The sequence below is a fragment of the Trichechus manatus genome, unplaced genomic scaffold, assembly GCF_000243295.1.
Source record: "Trichechus manatus latirostris isolate Lorelei unplaced genomic scaffold, TriManLat1.0 scaffold00338, whole genome shotgun sequence".
NCBI classification, from domain to species: Eukaryota; Metazoa; Chordata; class Mammalia; order Sirenia; family Trichechidae; genus Trichechus; species Trichechus manatus.
Genome location: NW_004444274.1, coordinates 434,273 through 449,842, shown reverse-complemented (window position 1 = coordinate 449,842; position 15,570 = coordinate 434,273). Strand labels below are relative to the sequence as shown.

General features: G+C 52.3%; 2 protein-coding genes across 5 annotated transcripts; both read right to left on the bottom strand.

Moving 5' to 3' along the window:
- Positions 1-286: 286 nt before the first annotated feature.
- Positions 287-3,774, bottom strand: SERTAD1 (SERTA domain containing 1). The gene is made up of 2 exons (XM_004390855.2): positions 3,649-3,774; positions 287-1,983 (listed from the first exon to the last, which is right to left on the bottom strand). The coding sequence occupies exon 2, from the start codon at positions 1,978-1,980 to the stop codon at positions 1,270-1,272; it is 711 nt and encodes a 236-aa protein (XP_004390912.1). The 5' UTR covers positions 1,981-1,983; positions 3,649-3,774; the 3' UTR covers positions 287-1,269.
- An 8,234-nt stretch (positions 3,775-12,008) lies between these two features.
- SERTAD3 (SERTA domain containing 3) lies at positions 12,009-15,118 on the bottom strand. Of its 4 annotated transcripts, XM_023725631.1 has the most exons (3): positions 15,026-15,072; positions 13,383-13,655; positions 12,009-13,168 (listed from the first exon to the last, which is right to left on the bottom strand). In XM_023725631.1, exon 3 carries the CDS (start codon positions 13,160-13,162, stop codon positions 12,569-12,571), a length of 594 nt encoding a protein of 197 aa, XP_023581399.1. In that variant the 5' UTR covers positions 13,163-13,168; positions 13,383-13,655; positions 15,026-15,072; the 3' UTR covers positions 12,009-12,568. The 4 variants fall into 4 exon arrangements, with proteins under 4 accessions (XP_023581399.1, XP_023581400.1, XP_023581398.1 ...); XM_023725632.1 differs by lacking the exon at positions 13,383-13,655 and having other exon boundaries at positions 15,026-15,118; XM_023725630.1 differs by lacking the exon at positions 15,026-15,072 and having other exon boundaries at positions 13,383-14,181.
- Positions 15,119-15,570: the final 452 nt, after the last annotated feature.

Here is a 15,570-nt window from a genome sequence, read left to right as displayed (position 1 = left end):
GCCTGCCCTCGCCTAGCTGTCCCTTTGCGCCCTTTGCCCGGGCGCTGCCCTGCCCCCACAGCCGCCAGGATGAACGCGGCCTGGGGCGCGTGCCAGGCCTCTGAGTGTGCGGCCCCGCCCAGCCGAGCCAGGAATGCGGCTGGACCGCGGGGGCGGCCGCAGACACCCGGTGCTCCGGTCAGCACGACACCGTCCCGCTGGCGGGCAGGTGGCCCCAGCTCGCCTGGACCTGGGTTTCTTCCAGAAGGAAAGCGCGCCTGCCTGCCCCTGGGGAGCCACTCGGTCCAGCCACTGAGCCCGGTGGTTTCGTTTCGTAGGTTGCCTCCCAGCTGCCCAAAAAGATGCGAGACGGGGAGTGGATTTTATTTTTCAGAACTGGCTGGGGTCCCCCTTTCTTTTACCATTTTCCTGAAGAGCTGTCTGTCAGTGCTCCTTGGAGAGGCTCCATCCAACCTCTGCTTATATTTCTGGGCCATTCTGAAAGCTGTCTTTAGCCCTCCAAAGGCACACAGGTAGGCTCCAGGTGAGGACTAGATTTCATTTTAAAAAGTGACCTGGGCAGCCCTACCCATCCACCCAGTGCACACGCACGCACACACCGGCACATCGGGGAAACTGGCTGAATGTGTTCTGGGGAGCTGGTCCAAAGGGCCAGTTACCAGGTTTAGATTGTATGCTTTGTGGGCTGATCATAAAGCAGTAACATTTATGGTTTGAAACCTGCCTGCTCAAGTGACAACCTCCCAGAGCCTGAGTTTTCTCATCTGCAAAATGGGGGTATTAATAATGCCTGTCTTATGGGTTTGTCGTAAGGATTAAATGTGTTAACACATGACAAGTGCTTAGAACTGTGCCAGGCACCCAGTACATGCTCAGTAAATGTTGTCTCGCACTAGCCCAGACACAAAAACACAGACTTCAGATTTCCCAGGGCTGGTTTTAATTTCAAAAAGTGACTGGGGTCTCTTCCGACATCCGAGAAGAAACATCCCAGGGTATGACCCCAAGGGATTCAGTCCAGCACTGGGCCTGGTCCACCCACATTCCAGCTGCCAGGCCCTGTTATTCCATCTCTGGGCCAATCCTGGACTCCTCCACCTGCCTGAAACGAGAGGACGGATGTGAAGTTGTCCAGGACTGGATTCTGTCTCTCCAAACTGGCCCATGCCCCTCTGTCTGTACCAGAGAACCCAACTGTGTCTGTCCAAGGAGAGCTGGACAGCCACCAGGCTCAGTTCAGCCACAATATAACCCTCCCAACTCTAGGGGTCAGCGCCCCGGCCCTGGCGGCCGCTCCAGTGCCTGTTTGCCCACTAGCACGTCCATGAGGTAGTCCAGCTCGGCCTCGTCCAGCTCTGGAGCCTCCTCCTTGCCCGGCCCCTCTACAGGGCCAGGTTTGAAGCCCTCAGAGGCTGGTGCCCAAAGTTCACTGTCATACATGGAGGTGTCGATATCCTCAAAGAGGCCCTCAAGTCCATCGTCCAGCAGACAGCCCGTGGCCGGGCCCAGCAGATCCAAGGCACCCAGGCTGGGCGGGGCTCCCCCAGTGGGGCGGCCTAGTGGCCCCTCGTCCGCCAGGGGCTGGGGGGCCTGGCTCAGGCCCTCGATGTGGCTGAGGTCCTCCAGGAGGCTGGCCATGGAGGCTGAGAGGGCGGCATCCGAGCTGGCCAGCAGGCTGTCAGCTGCTCCAGCGGCTGCGGGCGGGCTGGGCACAGGCGGCAGGGCGGCCGCGGGAGCCATGGACGCCTGGATGCGCCGCAGCGTGTTCACAACTAGCACCAGGTGGCGCAGGTCGGGCTCACTCTGCCGCAGGCTGTGGTGGAGCTTGAGCACCGAGAGGTCAAAGAGGGAGCTGGAGGCCACAGCTGGGGCTGCCTGTGCTACGTCTGGGTGACCAGGATCCAGCCACCAGGCGTCGACTGCCAGGGCTGCCTTCTCCTCCTCCTCCTCCCGCTTGCGCTTCAGGCCCTTGCTCAGCATCGTCTATGGGGAGGAAGGAGTCACTCAGTTATGGAAAGCTAACGTTCAAATCCTGGCTCTGACGACTGCTGTGTGACCTTGGGCAAGTCACTAAACCTCTCTGAGCCTAGGTTTCCTTAGGGAACCTTTAAGATATGGATAATGGTATCCACCTCATAGCATTGTTTTAAGAATTAAATGAGACAATATACAAAAAGCTCTTAACAGTACCTGGTACATAGTAATTACTTTTATGAAAAAGTACTCTTAAAAATAACTATTATTATTTAGTTCTTCACTGAACTAGGTAAATGATCAATAGCCAACTTTTTTTTAACTTACAGAAGTGGTTGTTTCACATAGGTCAATCTAGTGTTTACTGAAAGCCTACTATGTGTCAGACAATAAACAAATACAGGAAAATTACAGATAGTACCAGGAAGACACTTAAAGGTTTGTGGTGAGGGGGTGGTCAGGGAAGGGTCCTCTGAGGAGGTGACATTTGAGACAAGAAGGGGTCAGCCCTGGAAGAACTAGAGGCAAAGCATTCCGGGAAGAGGGAACAATAGCAAAGGCAAAGAAAGGTCCAGAGGCTGGATAAGCTTGGACTGGAAAAGACCAGTGTGGTTGGCGTACACAGAGTGGGATGGCAGGAGATCAGGTGGGGGCAGTGGGCAGGGGCCAGGTCACAGAGGGCCATATAGAACAAGGTAAGGAGTTTGGATTTCACTGTGTGTTGGGAAGTCATTGAAGGGTTTTGCGGAGGGAGGGGAATGGTGTTGTGAACGGGTTAAGTTTTCGGAAGATCCTCACGGCAGCTGTTAAGAATAGTGTGTGTGTCCCTAAGAGCCACAGGGAGTCTCCTGTACTCTTTGGGGCAAACGATGAAGGTGGTGGAAGCCACGGAAGGAAGTTGGCCGATTCAGGATATATTTGAGAGGCAGAGTGGCCAAGACTTGCCGGGAAATCCTGACTGGAGAGTGGAATGGGACAGGGGGGTGGGTCACAGAGAAGTTTGAGGACCCAGACCCTCCCTGGGTGGGTCCCTGGATTTATGGACCCCTGGCCCGACCTGCTTTTTTGACCAAGGCAGCTTGCAGGATTCATCCCTGGGGCCCTTGCCGAGCAGGAGCTTTAAGAGTGACCCCCGCCCTATCCAAGACTGGGTCCTCTCCCTCCTCCCGACAGACCCTTAAGTCCGGAACCGCAGGAATTTAGCCCCCACCCCCGACTCCGCCCCTGGGGCCCCGGCGCCTCCTAGCGGCGCCCAGGCCGGCTTTCCCCCGGGGATTCCGGTCCCTCCGACCCCAGGGCCCTTTACACCGCCCCGTGTCCTGGCTCTCCTGCCCCCCAGCGCCGTTCCGGCGAGATCCCCGGCGGGCAGTTCTGCCCTCCGGGCCTCCCGCTCGCTTCCGGAAGGCAGAGGAGGCTGCTCCTCCCGAAGCGGCGGCGGCGGGGGCGGGTGAGTCACGCAGCTGGAGCCAGGGAGCCGGCGCCTCCGCCCCCTTTTCGGGCTGCGGCGTGATTCACCCGGCACTGGCCCGGCTAGGCGGGCGACACGTAGAGGCCCGTGAATCTAGAGCCTGGGCTGCCCCGGCGCGCACCTGCCGGACCTAGGATCGAACCCACCAAAAGACCCCGCAACCGGTTCCCTTTCTCTCCCCAGACTCCTTCCCTTCGTTTACATACCCAGTTCACCAGCTGCCAATCAGAACGAAGAGTTAGCCACCCGCAGCCAATCAGGAAGCGGCAGCGGCGGCAGCATCGCTCGCCCGCTCTGCTGCTGGAACCGGCGCCTAGAACCGGAGACGCGGTTCTGACTCCGGCGTACAACTCCGGGCTCCTGACTCCACTTAGCTCCCGCCTACTCCCGTGACGGCCCCACCCCCCACCTCACGGATTGGCCCTGGCCGGTGATGGGCGGAGCCTGTAAGGGGCGGGTTGGAAGGGAGGCGAGGTTGGCTTCAGAGCGCTTGCTCCGGCAGCTGCGGGCGGGAAGGAGGCGTGGCTATTTGCCCTGAGGCACAGTGGCGGGGAGGGGCTTTTGCGTATCAAAGTGCACGTACCCATGCACCTGCCAAACCCAGCACTTGAATTCTTACCCACCTAGCACCAACGGGGTCTGCACTCTAGGCCTAGGTTCAAGTTCTGACTCACCACTCACTCGATGCATAACTTCGGAAGAATGCTTGACCTCTCTGAGCCGGTTTGTTAAATGGGGCTCGTCATGGCTACCTCTTGAAAGTTGTGAAAATTAAAATAAGATCGTATTTGTAAGAGCACTATGTCAGACTCTTAGCAAATGCTGGACAGCTGGACTCAATTGGTGGTGGTGGTGGTGGTGAGGGTGCCGCCGGAGCAGGGCTTCGACTCGGTTCTTCCGGGTCGAACCTTCGCGGAGAATTCGCATTTTTACCAAGTTCCCAGGCGATGCTAACGCTGCTGGTTAGTGAGCAATGCTGAGAACCACTAGTAGAGCAGTGATTCTCAAAATTGATCAGACATAAGAATCACCTGGAGATTTATTAAACTGTAGATTCGGATTCAGTATATCTGGGGGTGGAAATGCAAATTCTCAGCAGGGGTTTCAACCGGAACAAGTGGTTCGAAGCCCTGTACTGGAGTCCTGGACTCGAATCCTGAAGTAGCTGTGTGACCTTGCGCAAATGTTTTAATCCTCAGAGTCTCAGTTTCCTCATCTTTAAAACGGGAGAAAAAAACAGTGTCTGGCTCTGAAGGTTGCTCTGAGGATTAAATTAAACAATTCGTGCAAAATGCTCAAAGTGGCACGCAGCATGTCCTTTTGTTACTAGTAATGAAGTTGTAAAGGAGCGCTGGTTGCGCAGTGGTCAAGCGCTCCGCTACTAACCAAAAGGTCGGCAGTTCCAACCCACCAGCTGCTTGAGGGAAGAAAGATGTGGCAGTCGGCTCTGTAAAGATTACAGCATTGGAAACCCTCTGGGGCAGTTCTGCTCCGTCCTACAGGGCCGCTAAGAGTTGGAATGGACTAGATACATGGCAGGGCTTTTTAATAGCAGTTGTGGAAATAAAAACAAACAAACCTGCTGCCGTCGAGTCAATTCCAACTCCTAGCGACCCTGTAGGACAGAGTAGAACTGCCCTACAGAGTTTCCAAGGAGCGCCTGGTGGATTTGAACTGCTAACCCTTTTCATGAGCAGCCGTAGCATTTAGCCAATATACCACCAGGATTTCCAGTTGTGGAAATAGCACAGGCTATTTCTTCAAAGTGAGGGGACACGTTGGGGGGGGGGTAGAGGTAGACAGGAGTTAAATAAACTGACAATGGGATTTACCCTCTTCAGGTAGCTCATTTGCTAACATTTTGGGGGCTATGAGAAGGATTATGTTAGTTGTTATAAATAAAGCTCCTGGCCAAAAGAAGTGCTCAAAAATGTTAACTATGGTAGTTGATTGGGACAGGGATTATCAATGGATACTCAAACCTTTGAACAAAATGATGATGGAAAACAGAGTCCAAAGCATCACCTCACAGGTGACTTGCTAACTGCAAACGGGAAAATATCCTTTTATGGTGGAGAGACCTGGCACTCCCCACTTTAATTACATGAGGAAACTCTGCATCCCCACTAGTCAGACACACCAACGCTGGGTACCACCCAATACCATGCACCACGAAGTACACCACATCCGCTATGGAATCTTCCTGCTACACTGCATAAACTGAATCTCCTCCAGCCTCTAGACCCAACTTCCAGCTTACAGAAAACAGAGAGGAACAAATTAAACACACACACAATCAGACCAATCCAGACTGAACAACTGGGCTGTTCCACCTAAAATTCAATTTTCCACAAGAACCAAAAAGGGAGTGGGGGTGGGCGTTGTTCTAGGATAAAAGGTACTGTGTAATTTCTTTTATTTTTTTTAGTCTTATTTATTTTGTTGAATATACACAGCAGAACATACACCCATTCAACAGTTTCTACAGGCACAATTCAGTGACATTGATTACATTCTTCAAGTGGTGCAATCATTCTCACCCTCCTTTTCTGGGTTGTTCCGCCCCCATTAACATAAACTCACTGCCCCCTAGGGTTCCTACCTAATCTTCCCAGTTGCCATTGTCAATTTGATCCCATATAGATAGTTCTTAAAAGAGAGTAATGCTCAAGGCAGGCATTTTTTATTACTTAAGCTGAACTGTTTTTTGGTTTTAAGAAGACTTCAGGGGATAGTTTTGGTTTAAGGTTTAAAGATTATCTCAGGGCAATAGTTGCAGAGGACTATATAGTTTCTTTATTACAATCAAATCAGAGTGTGAACTCCTTAGATCCTAATTTAAAAAAAAAGCAGCTGTAAAAGATATTATTGAGATAATTGGAGACATTTGAATATGGATTGTATATAGCTGATATTATGGAATTGTTAATTTTCTTAGGTGTGAAGTAGTGTTGTGGTTCATAGGTAAATGTTCTTATTCTTAAAAGGTACCTTGCCTGCTGAGCTATTAGGGGTAGAATATCATCAGGATGTCTGCAGTTTACTCTCCAATGGTTCAGCCGAAGAAAAACTATACATACATACATATGTGCATAAAGCAAACAGCAAAATGGTAACAATTTCCAAATCTAGGAAGGAGGGTATTCAGGTGTTCAGTATATTTTTCCCCCATCTTTTCTATGCGCTTGAATTTTTTTTTAACGTAATGTTTTATTGTGTTTTTGGTGAAAGTTTACACAGCTTATTAGGATCCCATTTTACAGTTATTACACCAATTGTTCAGTGACATCGGTTACGTTTTCCACAATGTGTCAACATTGTCATTGTTTGCAGTTTGGATGTTTTATATCCAGTAACCTGGTCTCTCTGTCCCCTTACCCTTTCATCTTTGCTTTAGAATAACTGTTGACCATTTGGTTGTAGATAGAGGATTTTTTAAAGATTGTGCTTGAAATTTTTTCATAATAATAATAAAAAGAAGTGTAAAGTGCTAATTAGAACCAGGCTTCTGCTAGGCAAACTCACATAATTTCACCCACAGCGCATTTTTATGGCCTGGGAAACAGGAGGCTCGGATTTGCCAAGTCGCTTGCTCCAGGTCATATAATGAAAAAGAACTCATAGGAGTCATTTGATTAACATGTATTTACTGAGCCCTACTATGTGTTAAGGAGCTCTGGTGACACAGTGGTTAAGTGCTCGGCTGTGAACTGAAAGGTCGTAGGTTCCAACCCACCAGCCGCTCCAAGGGAGAAAGATGTGGCAGTCGGCTTTCATAAAGATTACAGCCTTGGAAACCCTATGGAGCAGTTCTATTCTGTCCTATGGGGTTGCTATGAGTCAGAATCGACTGGTTTTGGTATTACGTGCTGGCACAGTTGTAGACCATGGGGGTGCAGCACTGAATAAGCCTCTTACAGTCTCTCTACTCTCACAGTTGGAGGTAGAGGGTACAAGGAGAAAATGAATATGATAACAAAATGTCATGGATTAATTGTGTCCCCCAAAAATATATGTATCAGTTTGGCTAGGCCATGATTCCCAGGATTGTGTGGTTATCCACCATTTGGTCATCTGGTATGATTTTCCTGTGTTGGAAATCCTACCTCTATGATGTTGATGAGGCAGGATTAGAGACAGTTATGTTAATGAGGCAGGACTAAATCTACAAGATTAGACTGTGTTTTAAGCCAATCCCTTTTGAGATATAAAAAAGAGAAGCTAGCAGACAGACATGGGGACCTCATACCACCAAGAAACAAGAGCCAGGAGAAAAAAGAGTGCGTCCTTTGGACCCAGGGTCCCTGCACCGAGAAGCTCCTTGACCAGGAAAAATGGATGACAAAGGTCTTCCCCCAGAGCCTACAGAGAGAGAAAGCCTTCCGCTGGAGCTCACGCCCTGAATTCGAACTTCTAGCCTCCTAGCCTGTGAGAGAATAAACTCCTGTTTGTTGAAGCCATCCACTTGTGGTATTTCTGTTATACCAGGACTAGATGACTAAGACACAAATGCATTCATTTATTCACTAATATTCACTAATACTGAGTGCCTACTGTGTGTCTGGGAACCCTGATGAAGTGGTTAAGCAATAGGCTGCGAACCGGCAGTTGAACCACCAGCTAGCTGCTCCAGGGGAGAAAGATGTGGCAGTCGGCTTTCTTAAGAAGATTGCAGCCTTGGAAACCCTGTGGGGCAGTTCTAGTCTGCCCTATAGGGTCGCTATGAGTCGGAATCGACTCCACCACAAGGGTTGCTGTGTATCAGGCACTGCTTCCAGGCGCTGAAGATATAGACAAAAATCCCTGATGGGAGGAGGTGTTGTTGCTAGGAAATCACATGCTTTAGAAGGCGAGAGTGCAAAGGGAAAAGAATAAAGCGGAGGAGGAGGAGAGAAAGCAAGGGTGTACAGGTTTAGACGGGTAGTGGTGGTGGTGGGATTCTCGGCACAGGTGGCATTTGAGCAAAACCCTGATGAAATGAAACAATTAGCAGAGCTCTGGAGGAAGTCTGTTCCAGGCCGAGAGGCGAGCAGTGCAAAGGCCCTGAGGTGGCCACGTGCTAGCTGTTTGCGGGGCAACAAGGCCACTGTAGCCGGGCTGTGAGCTGCAGGGGAGGAGGCCAGAGGAGTTACCAGGCCTTTTACGCCATTCTAAGGACGTTTGATTTTTATTCTGAGGGGATGAGAAGATCCTGGAAGATGAATAAATTAGGAAGATCATTTCTGCTTCTGCTCAGTGGCTTGAAATAAAATAGGACCGGAGAATAGAGAGGCCTGGGGGGAGGTGCCTGTAGCCAGATTGGTCCTGGAGGGCCTCCCTGAGGAGGTGACTTCGGAAATGAGCCCAGTAAGAGAACCCCTTGTCGTCGAGTCGATGAAAGAGAAAGCCAGGAATTTAAAGGGCTGGGGGAAGGGCAAAGGGGGAGAGGCCTGGCTTTGGGAAACGAAAGCAGAAGCAAAGCCGGCAGGCCCAGCAGGCCCGGGGAGGAGCCTCCGCCAGCTGGGGCGGACGGGGGAGGGGCGCCCCGCCCGGCCTCTGGGGAAGGCAGAGGCGCCGGGCAGGCTCCGGGCCGCCGCCGCCTCCCGGGTATCCTGCTGGCCAGCCCAGGGCGGAGAGTGGGCAGGTGGGAGGGACCAGGGCCGCCCCGGCCACGCCCCGAGCCCAGCCTCCACTGCAGGACCGCCGGGGAGGGCGGGTTGGGGAACTTGGACTCTGCCCTGAAGGACCCGGCTTCCCTCCACGGGGCCAGTCTTTCCACTTCTCTCGCCAATTTTTTAGCAGGTGCTGGGCCTCTCCGAGCTTTATTTATGTGGCAAGTTGGGGTGCTAACCGTGGGGGCCTCAGTGTGGTACTAACAAACTACCATGACTCCCCTTCACTCTGTTATTCTCAGGGCAGCCAAAGAGAGCCTAATAAAAGTTGAGTCAGGTCACGTTCCTCCTCTGCTCAACATCCTCCTTTGACTCATCTTACTCAGAAAACAAAGAAAAACCAAAAAACTCAAACCCGTTGCCACCAAGTCGATTCTGACTCATAGCAAGCCTGTATAGGACAGAGTAGAACTGCCCCATAGGGTTTCCAAGGAGCGGCTGGTAGATTCGAACTGCTGACCTTTTGGTTAGCAGCCGAGCTCTTAACCACTGCGCCACTGAGGCTCCCAGTAAAGCTAAAGTCATCCCTGTCAGGTGCCCACAAGACCCGGCATGATTTGTCCCTCTCACCTCCTTCACCTGACCCCCTGATACTTTCCCCCTTGCTCACTCTGTTCCAGCCACACTGGCCTCCTCATTGTCCCTTAAACATGCCACTCAAGCTCTGACTTCAGGGCCTTTGCACTGGCTGTTCCTTCTACCTGGATCATTCATCGCCCAGATATTTTCATGATTCATTCCTCACCTCCTTGGAGTCTTTACTCAAATGTCAGCTTGTCAGTGAGGCCTTCTCTGGCCATCCCCACTAAATAGCCACACACCCCTTGCTTAATTTTTCTCCAGAGTTTATCACCACCTAGAAGACCGTACATTTTGCTTATTTATTGTGTTTCTTTCAGTCTCCCCCAATTCTGGTGCTTCATGAGAGCAGGAATTGTCTGTTTTATTCATGTGCTGGGGGCACAGTAGGCACTCAACAAAACTGAGCAATTATTGAAATCCTTGGTGTGCATCGGCCCCATTACACGTTTTGCACCATCGTTTTGTGAGGCAGGTGTTACTCCAGGTCTTGAGGTTGGGATATGGTGGTGTTTGAGGAACAGAAGGAAATGGTGTGACTGGAGCGTAGGAGGGAGGGAGGGAGGGAGGGAGTGAGAGATGAGTTCAGAGAGGTAGGAAGGATGGTTGGCATTGCAAGGTCCGGAGTTCCTTTTTTTTAAATTGTACTTTAGATGAAGGTTTACAGAGCAAACTGGTTTCCCATTAAACTATTAATACGCGTATTGTTTTGTGACATTGGTTGCCAACCCCGCAACATGTCAACACTTTCCCCTTCTCGACTTTGGGTTCCCCATTACCAGCTTTCCTGTCTCCTCCTGTCTTCTCGTCCTAGTGTGCCTGGAGTTCCATTTTCTTCCACAACAAAAAATATCTGAGTGCCCACCCGTGCCAGGCCCTGTGCTAGGCAGTGGGGGAGACAGCCGGGAGAAGAGATACCGTCTCTCCCTCAGTTTCCAGGCAAGCAAGAGGCAACAGGTAAACAGGTGATTTCCAGATTGGGTAGGTGCTGTGAAGAAAAGCAAACAGAATAATGTGATGGTGTGCACCTGGCCGTGTTGAGACAGGAAGGGCAGGGAAAACCTGGGAAGGGGACGTCTGACTTGGTGAAGACCTGGGGGTCTTGTGGACAGTGTTATCAGCAAGCGCAAAGGCCCTGAAATGGGAATGAGCTTGGATGCAGAGGCCAGTGACTGGAGTTGAGTGAGGGAGGAGAGAGTGTGAGATTAGACTGAGGAAGTTGTCAGGAGCAGGGCTAAGTCAGGCCACACAGGCCTCAATGGAGTTGGGGTTTTATTCTGTGTGCTGAGAAGCCACTGGAAGTTTTGAGGAGGAGGACATGATCCCAGTTTGCTTTCATATTAGGATATAGAGCTTGTTATCTTCTTGAGGTTCCCTTGACCACCTTCTCTCTGTGGTTGGGCACCCACGTATTTAGATCACCCCTCCACCCTCCATGACGATGAGAAATCTGGCTTTGAGCCAGGAAACAAATAAACTACCCCTCCTCTTTCTCTGCCCATCGCCTACACCCACGTGCGGTGCCTTTGCAGCCCTTCCTGGGCGGTCTCCAATGCTGTGGAAACTCATTGGCTGTCTCTCCAAAGATCTTTGCGAAGGTATAGCCCCTGTAGCATTGTATCACGTTGCATTGTCCGTTTCCCTCCCGTTTCCCCTCACTCTTGCTGGCTGGGTTTGCACCTAAAATGTAAAGCATTGGGTTCTACCTCCTACACCAATACAGCCTCCTACAAAGATTTTTAGACCTGGGTGGCTTTGGGCATTTCCTTTCCCCTCTGAGCCTCAGCAGCACGCTGCAAACAATGAAAGGGTGGGCTTTTAAGTGCCAGGTAGCCCTGTTCTGTGAGAGACTCCCTGTGACTCAGTTTCTGCCTTTTGTGCCTGCCCATGTGCTCAGCCCAGCTGGCTGGGGAGTCTTAAATCTACCAAGAAACAACAGAAATGCAGTAGTTGAACACACACGCTCTGGGGTCAGGCTCAATCTGAGTCTGGCTCTGTGATCCTCCCTCTGCCTGAGACCTCGAGTAAGTGACTTGGCCTCTCTGAACCTCTGGTTCCCCCTACGTAGGATGTGATTAGCAATACCTTCTGCTAATCATTCTGAGAATTAAATGACCTAACCCACCTAAAGGGGGTGGAACAGTAATATACCCATCCCAGCTTGGCAGGGAAGGGGTGCAGGTGTCCAGAAGACTTACAAGGTCCCTCCCATTAGCCCAGTGAAATGTACAAACTTTAGGCAGCACCACCACTTCCAAAAAAACTTTTATTTAAAAAAAAAAAAATCATTACAAACAATCCAAAAAAAAAAAAAAGCCACCACAAAACCTGCCTTTCTTTTAAATAACGTGGCATGGAGCAGTTTGGTTTCTACCCTATTGCACATGGTCCGGCCTGGTTTTATCAGTCAGGAGGCTGCTGGGACTGGGGTCCTGCCAAGGAAGTGAGGGTCAGCCAGCAGGAAGGAGACCAGCCCCTTCCACACCCTCTCTGGAGGTGCAAGAGGCAGAGCCTGGGTTTCCATAGCAACCAGGTGGCATATCCAAGTCATCCTGTGACAGGCCCAGCTTTCTCTTCCCTGAGGCCCCAGTGGTCACAAGGGGAGGGAAAGGCAGAAAAAACATGGATAAGGGAAATCAGACTCCCTGAAATAGAGTCTTGTTAAGGCATCTGGAACAGATAAATTAATACAGGAAGACCCACCTTCACAGAAGGCTGGGGTAGCCAGACACACACACACACATGCAAAATGGTCTGTGGAACCCTGAAATGGGGAGGTGGGGTGGTCACTGCTTAGAGGCCCCCCTGCACCAAAACACACACAGAGTTGCATCCAGGGATCCAGCCAACCGAGGCTGAGATGAGAAAGGAGGCTCCCCCTCCCCGCTGTAAAGTTTTAGGATCCAAGAATAATCTCCATGATATGATCCAGTTCATTCCATTCCCAGGACCCCGGGGCGCAGAAGAGGCTGTGAGAGGGCTCCGGAGGGGCTAGCACAGGCTCCTTCTCAATCGCCGATGTATCAATGTCCAGAAAGAAGTCATCCAGGCCAGAGTCGCCCAGGTACTGGGAACTCAGCGATTCTAGGAAGACTGGATCGGGCTGGGGCAGTGCTTCATCCTGGGGGCCCGGGGGAGTTACTGGGTTCGGAGGGTGCTCAGCCTCATCCATGGAGGTCTCCAGTTCCCTGAGGATAGAGCCGATGGTGGCCGACAGGGAGAAGTCCTCCTCACCCAGGAAGAGGGGCTCTGGGGGCAGGGCAGGTGCAGGAGCAAGGCGAAGAGCGGCCTGGAGCTGCTGCAGGGTGTTGTGGATAAGGACATGCCTTCGGAGGCAGTGAGCGTGGGGGCCCAGGCTGTGCTGGACCTTGTCTAGGGAGATGCGGAGCAGGGCTTGCTGATAGCTCCGCAGGCCTGCAGGGCCCCAGCCCCACTTCTCCTCCTCTTCCTCCTCCAAATCTGAGTGTTTCCTCTTCAAGCCTCCAACCATGATGCCCTGTGGAGAGGAGAGGGGCAAGTCAGATACAGCGGGGCTAGTTCAAATCCCACTTTATTGCCTCTACGGTTGTTGGTGATTTTAATTATCTGAACCTCAGTTTCCGCATCTATAAAATGGAGGTGGTATGAATCCCACAGGGATAGGGAGAAAAGCAAATGGTTAAGAAAACAAGATCTGGACTTAAATGTAGCTGGGATTGAATCCTACTTACTTGCCTGTGTGGCCTCGAATAGTGAATTTACCTCCCTGAGACTTGTTTCCATCTGCACAGTGAGGATCCTAACTCAAGTCTCTCTGAGTCTTAAAACTGTTCTTTCCATGATACTCAATTTACTTCTTCAAACATGTCACACACAGACAGGTGTGGAGTACAGAGACCTGGACTGGAAGTAGAGAATCCTGGGTTTGAATTCTGTCTTTGACACTGCTCGGCTGTGTGATGGAAGTGACATGACATCACCTCTTTGGGCCTCAGTTTCCTCATCTGTAAAATGGGGGTTGTAAAAAATACTTCTCACCACATTGTCAGGAGATCACACGTAATATGCACAGGGCCTACCACACAGGAAGTGCTCAATGATCAGAGTTAACTGCCATTTCTTCATTCAATAGTTATATATATTGAGTGCCTACTATATTTGGGCTACCTGGAGCTCTGCTGGGGCACCCATTTGTCGAGACTCTTTTCGCACAGGAACGATATTTCTGTCCGAGCCCTCTTCGTTAACTGACTGGGAGCGATGCCAAGAACAGAGAAGAGTCCTCTCTCTGCCTCTCGGCTTCGCCTTCTACTTCCCCCAAATCGCGCCCCATAGGAAAACTTACTAGAACTCAACTACGCCAAGCCCCGCCCGCTCACTGGGTCGCTAAAAAGCATCCAGGCAAGCCCCAATTTGGCCCATGGGCTTCTGGGAAATGTGGGCCTACAGCTGGCCGATAGAAAGATCGACGTCGAGCCTACACTACAATCCCCGGAGGGCTCCGCTCACCAAAGGGAAGACACCCTCCCTCAGGGCATGCGCACAGGGTCCCGGTGGGTGGGGGAAGGGAACCCGGACGCCCAGCAGCACGGCGCCTGCCGAACCCCGCCCTCCACTGCCTCCCGGGCGGCGGGTCTGAGCTCCACGCCCGGAACACCCCTCCCCCACTCCTGACTCCAGCTCTCAAAGTGCTTTCTCCCGGTGTCTCCGACCCGAAAAGGTCCGGACTGTTCCCCAAAACCGCCCTCGGACTGAGAGACCCAGGCCCCAACATGTATCTCGAAGACTACAAAGGCTCTCCGTTTCACTCCGTTCGGGAGACTAGACGTTCCAATTTGGCGATCTTCCCCCCAACTTTTGCCCCGACTTTCAGACGCTCCTGGACTTCACCTCCAAACTCCCCCTCCAGCTCCGAGACCCGAACATCGAACTTTCCCGCAGCACTCTCTCCCGGATACGGCGTCTGGGAGACCAAGACTCTCACTTCTCGAAATACCCAGGATCCCAGCTCTAAAAACTTCTCGCACCTTTTTTCGGAACATGGGGACCCCGAATTCAACCCGTCCGGGAGACCCAAATTGCCCTAATCTCCAGATGCCTTGGCCACGAAGTCCTTCCCTTGGTTTTCTGACTTCTCCAAACACCCCGTGTCCCAGATTCAAACTCCCTCCACTTGAAGATCCCGCCCCAACAACTTCGCCTCCCATCCCAGATCTCGAACTCAGTCCGCTGTCCCCAGACCTCCCACACCTTATCAGCCACCCTTATTCGGCGCCTCCCATCTCCGCCCAGACCCCGCCACCACAATTCTTGGGTCGCGCTGCCACCTCCCACGACCCAAGGCAGATCCCAAGCCGGGCCGCCAACCCCTCACCTCAGCTGCTTGGCTGAGCAGCGACAATCTCCCGGAACGTCTGCAGCGTTTGGACCCACCAGCGCTGGGCTGCGGCCTACGTTCACCTCCCCGGGGCCTCTCCTTTGGCCTCTGGCCCACCCAGCTCCGCCCCGGAGCCGAGTCGCGAGCCGCGATTGGCTGGAGCCCTGCCTGCCGCGGGGCACCGATTGGCTGGGCGGAGCCACAAGCTTGTAGCCAGGAGACGCCCGGCCCGCCTTCCCCTCCCTAGCGGTCAGCACCTTTTAAAGGATTCCGACTCGCCGGAGGGCGGGGCTACGCCTCCAGGGTGGAAGGTGGCAGGGGTATTAAAACCACTTTCTGTAACTCATTTGCTCTTCTCGCTCCGAGATTGTCAGCATTGTTTTCTGAAGTCCCTTTATGCCACGCCTAGACCCCGTCGTGGAGGAAGACCAGCTGGCACGCCCCCCACCCCGCTTTCCAGGTGGGCGGGGCTGAGCAACTCGCAGGAGCTGAGCAACTCCCAGGGGCTTCGCCTCCGGGGTCCGACAGCTGACGACGCGGAG

What these genes read in the sequence shown, in the direction of transcription:
- SERTAD1 (XM_004390855.2), bottom strand. Translation starts at nt 1,980, where the DNA reads ATGCTGAGCAAGGGCCTGAAGCGCAAGCGGGAGGAGGAGGAGGAGAAG.
- SERTAD3 (XM_023725632.1), bottom strand. Translation starts at nt 13,162, where the DNA reads ATGGTTGGAGGCTTGAAGAGGAAACACTCAGATTTGGAGGAGGAAGAG.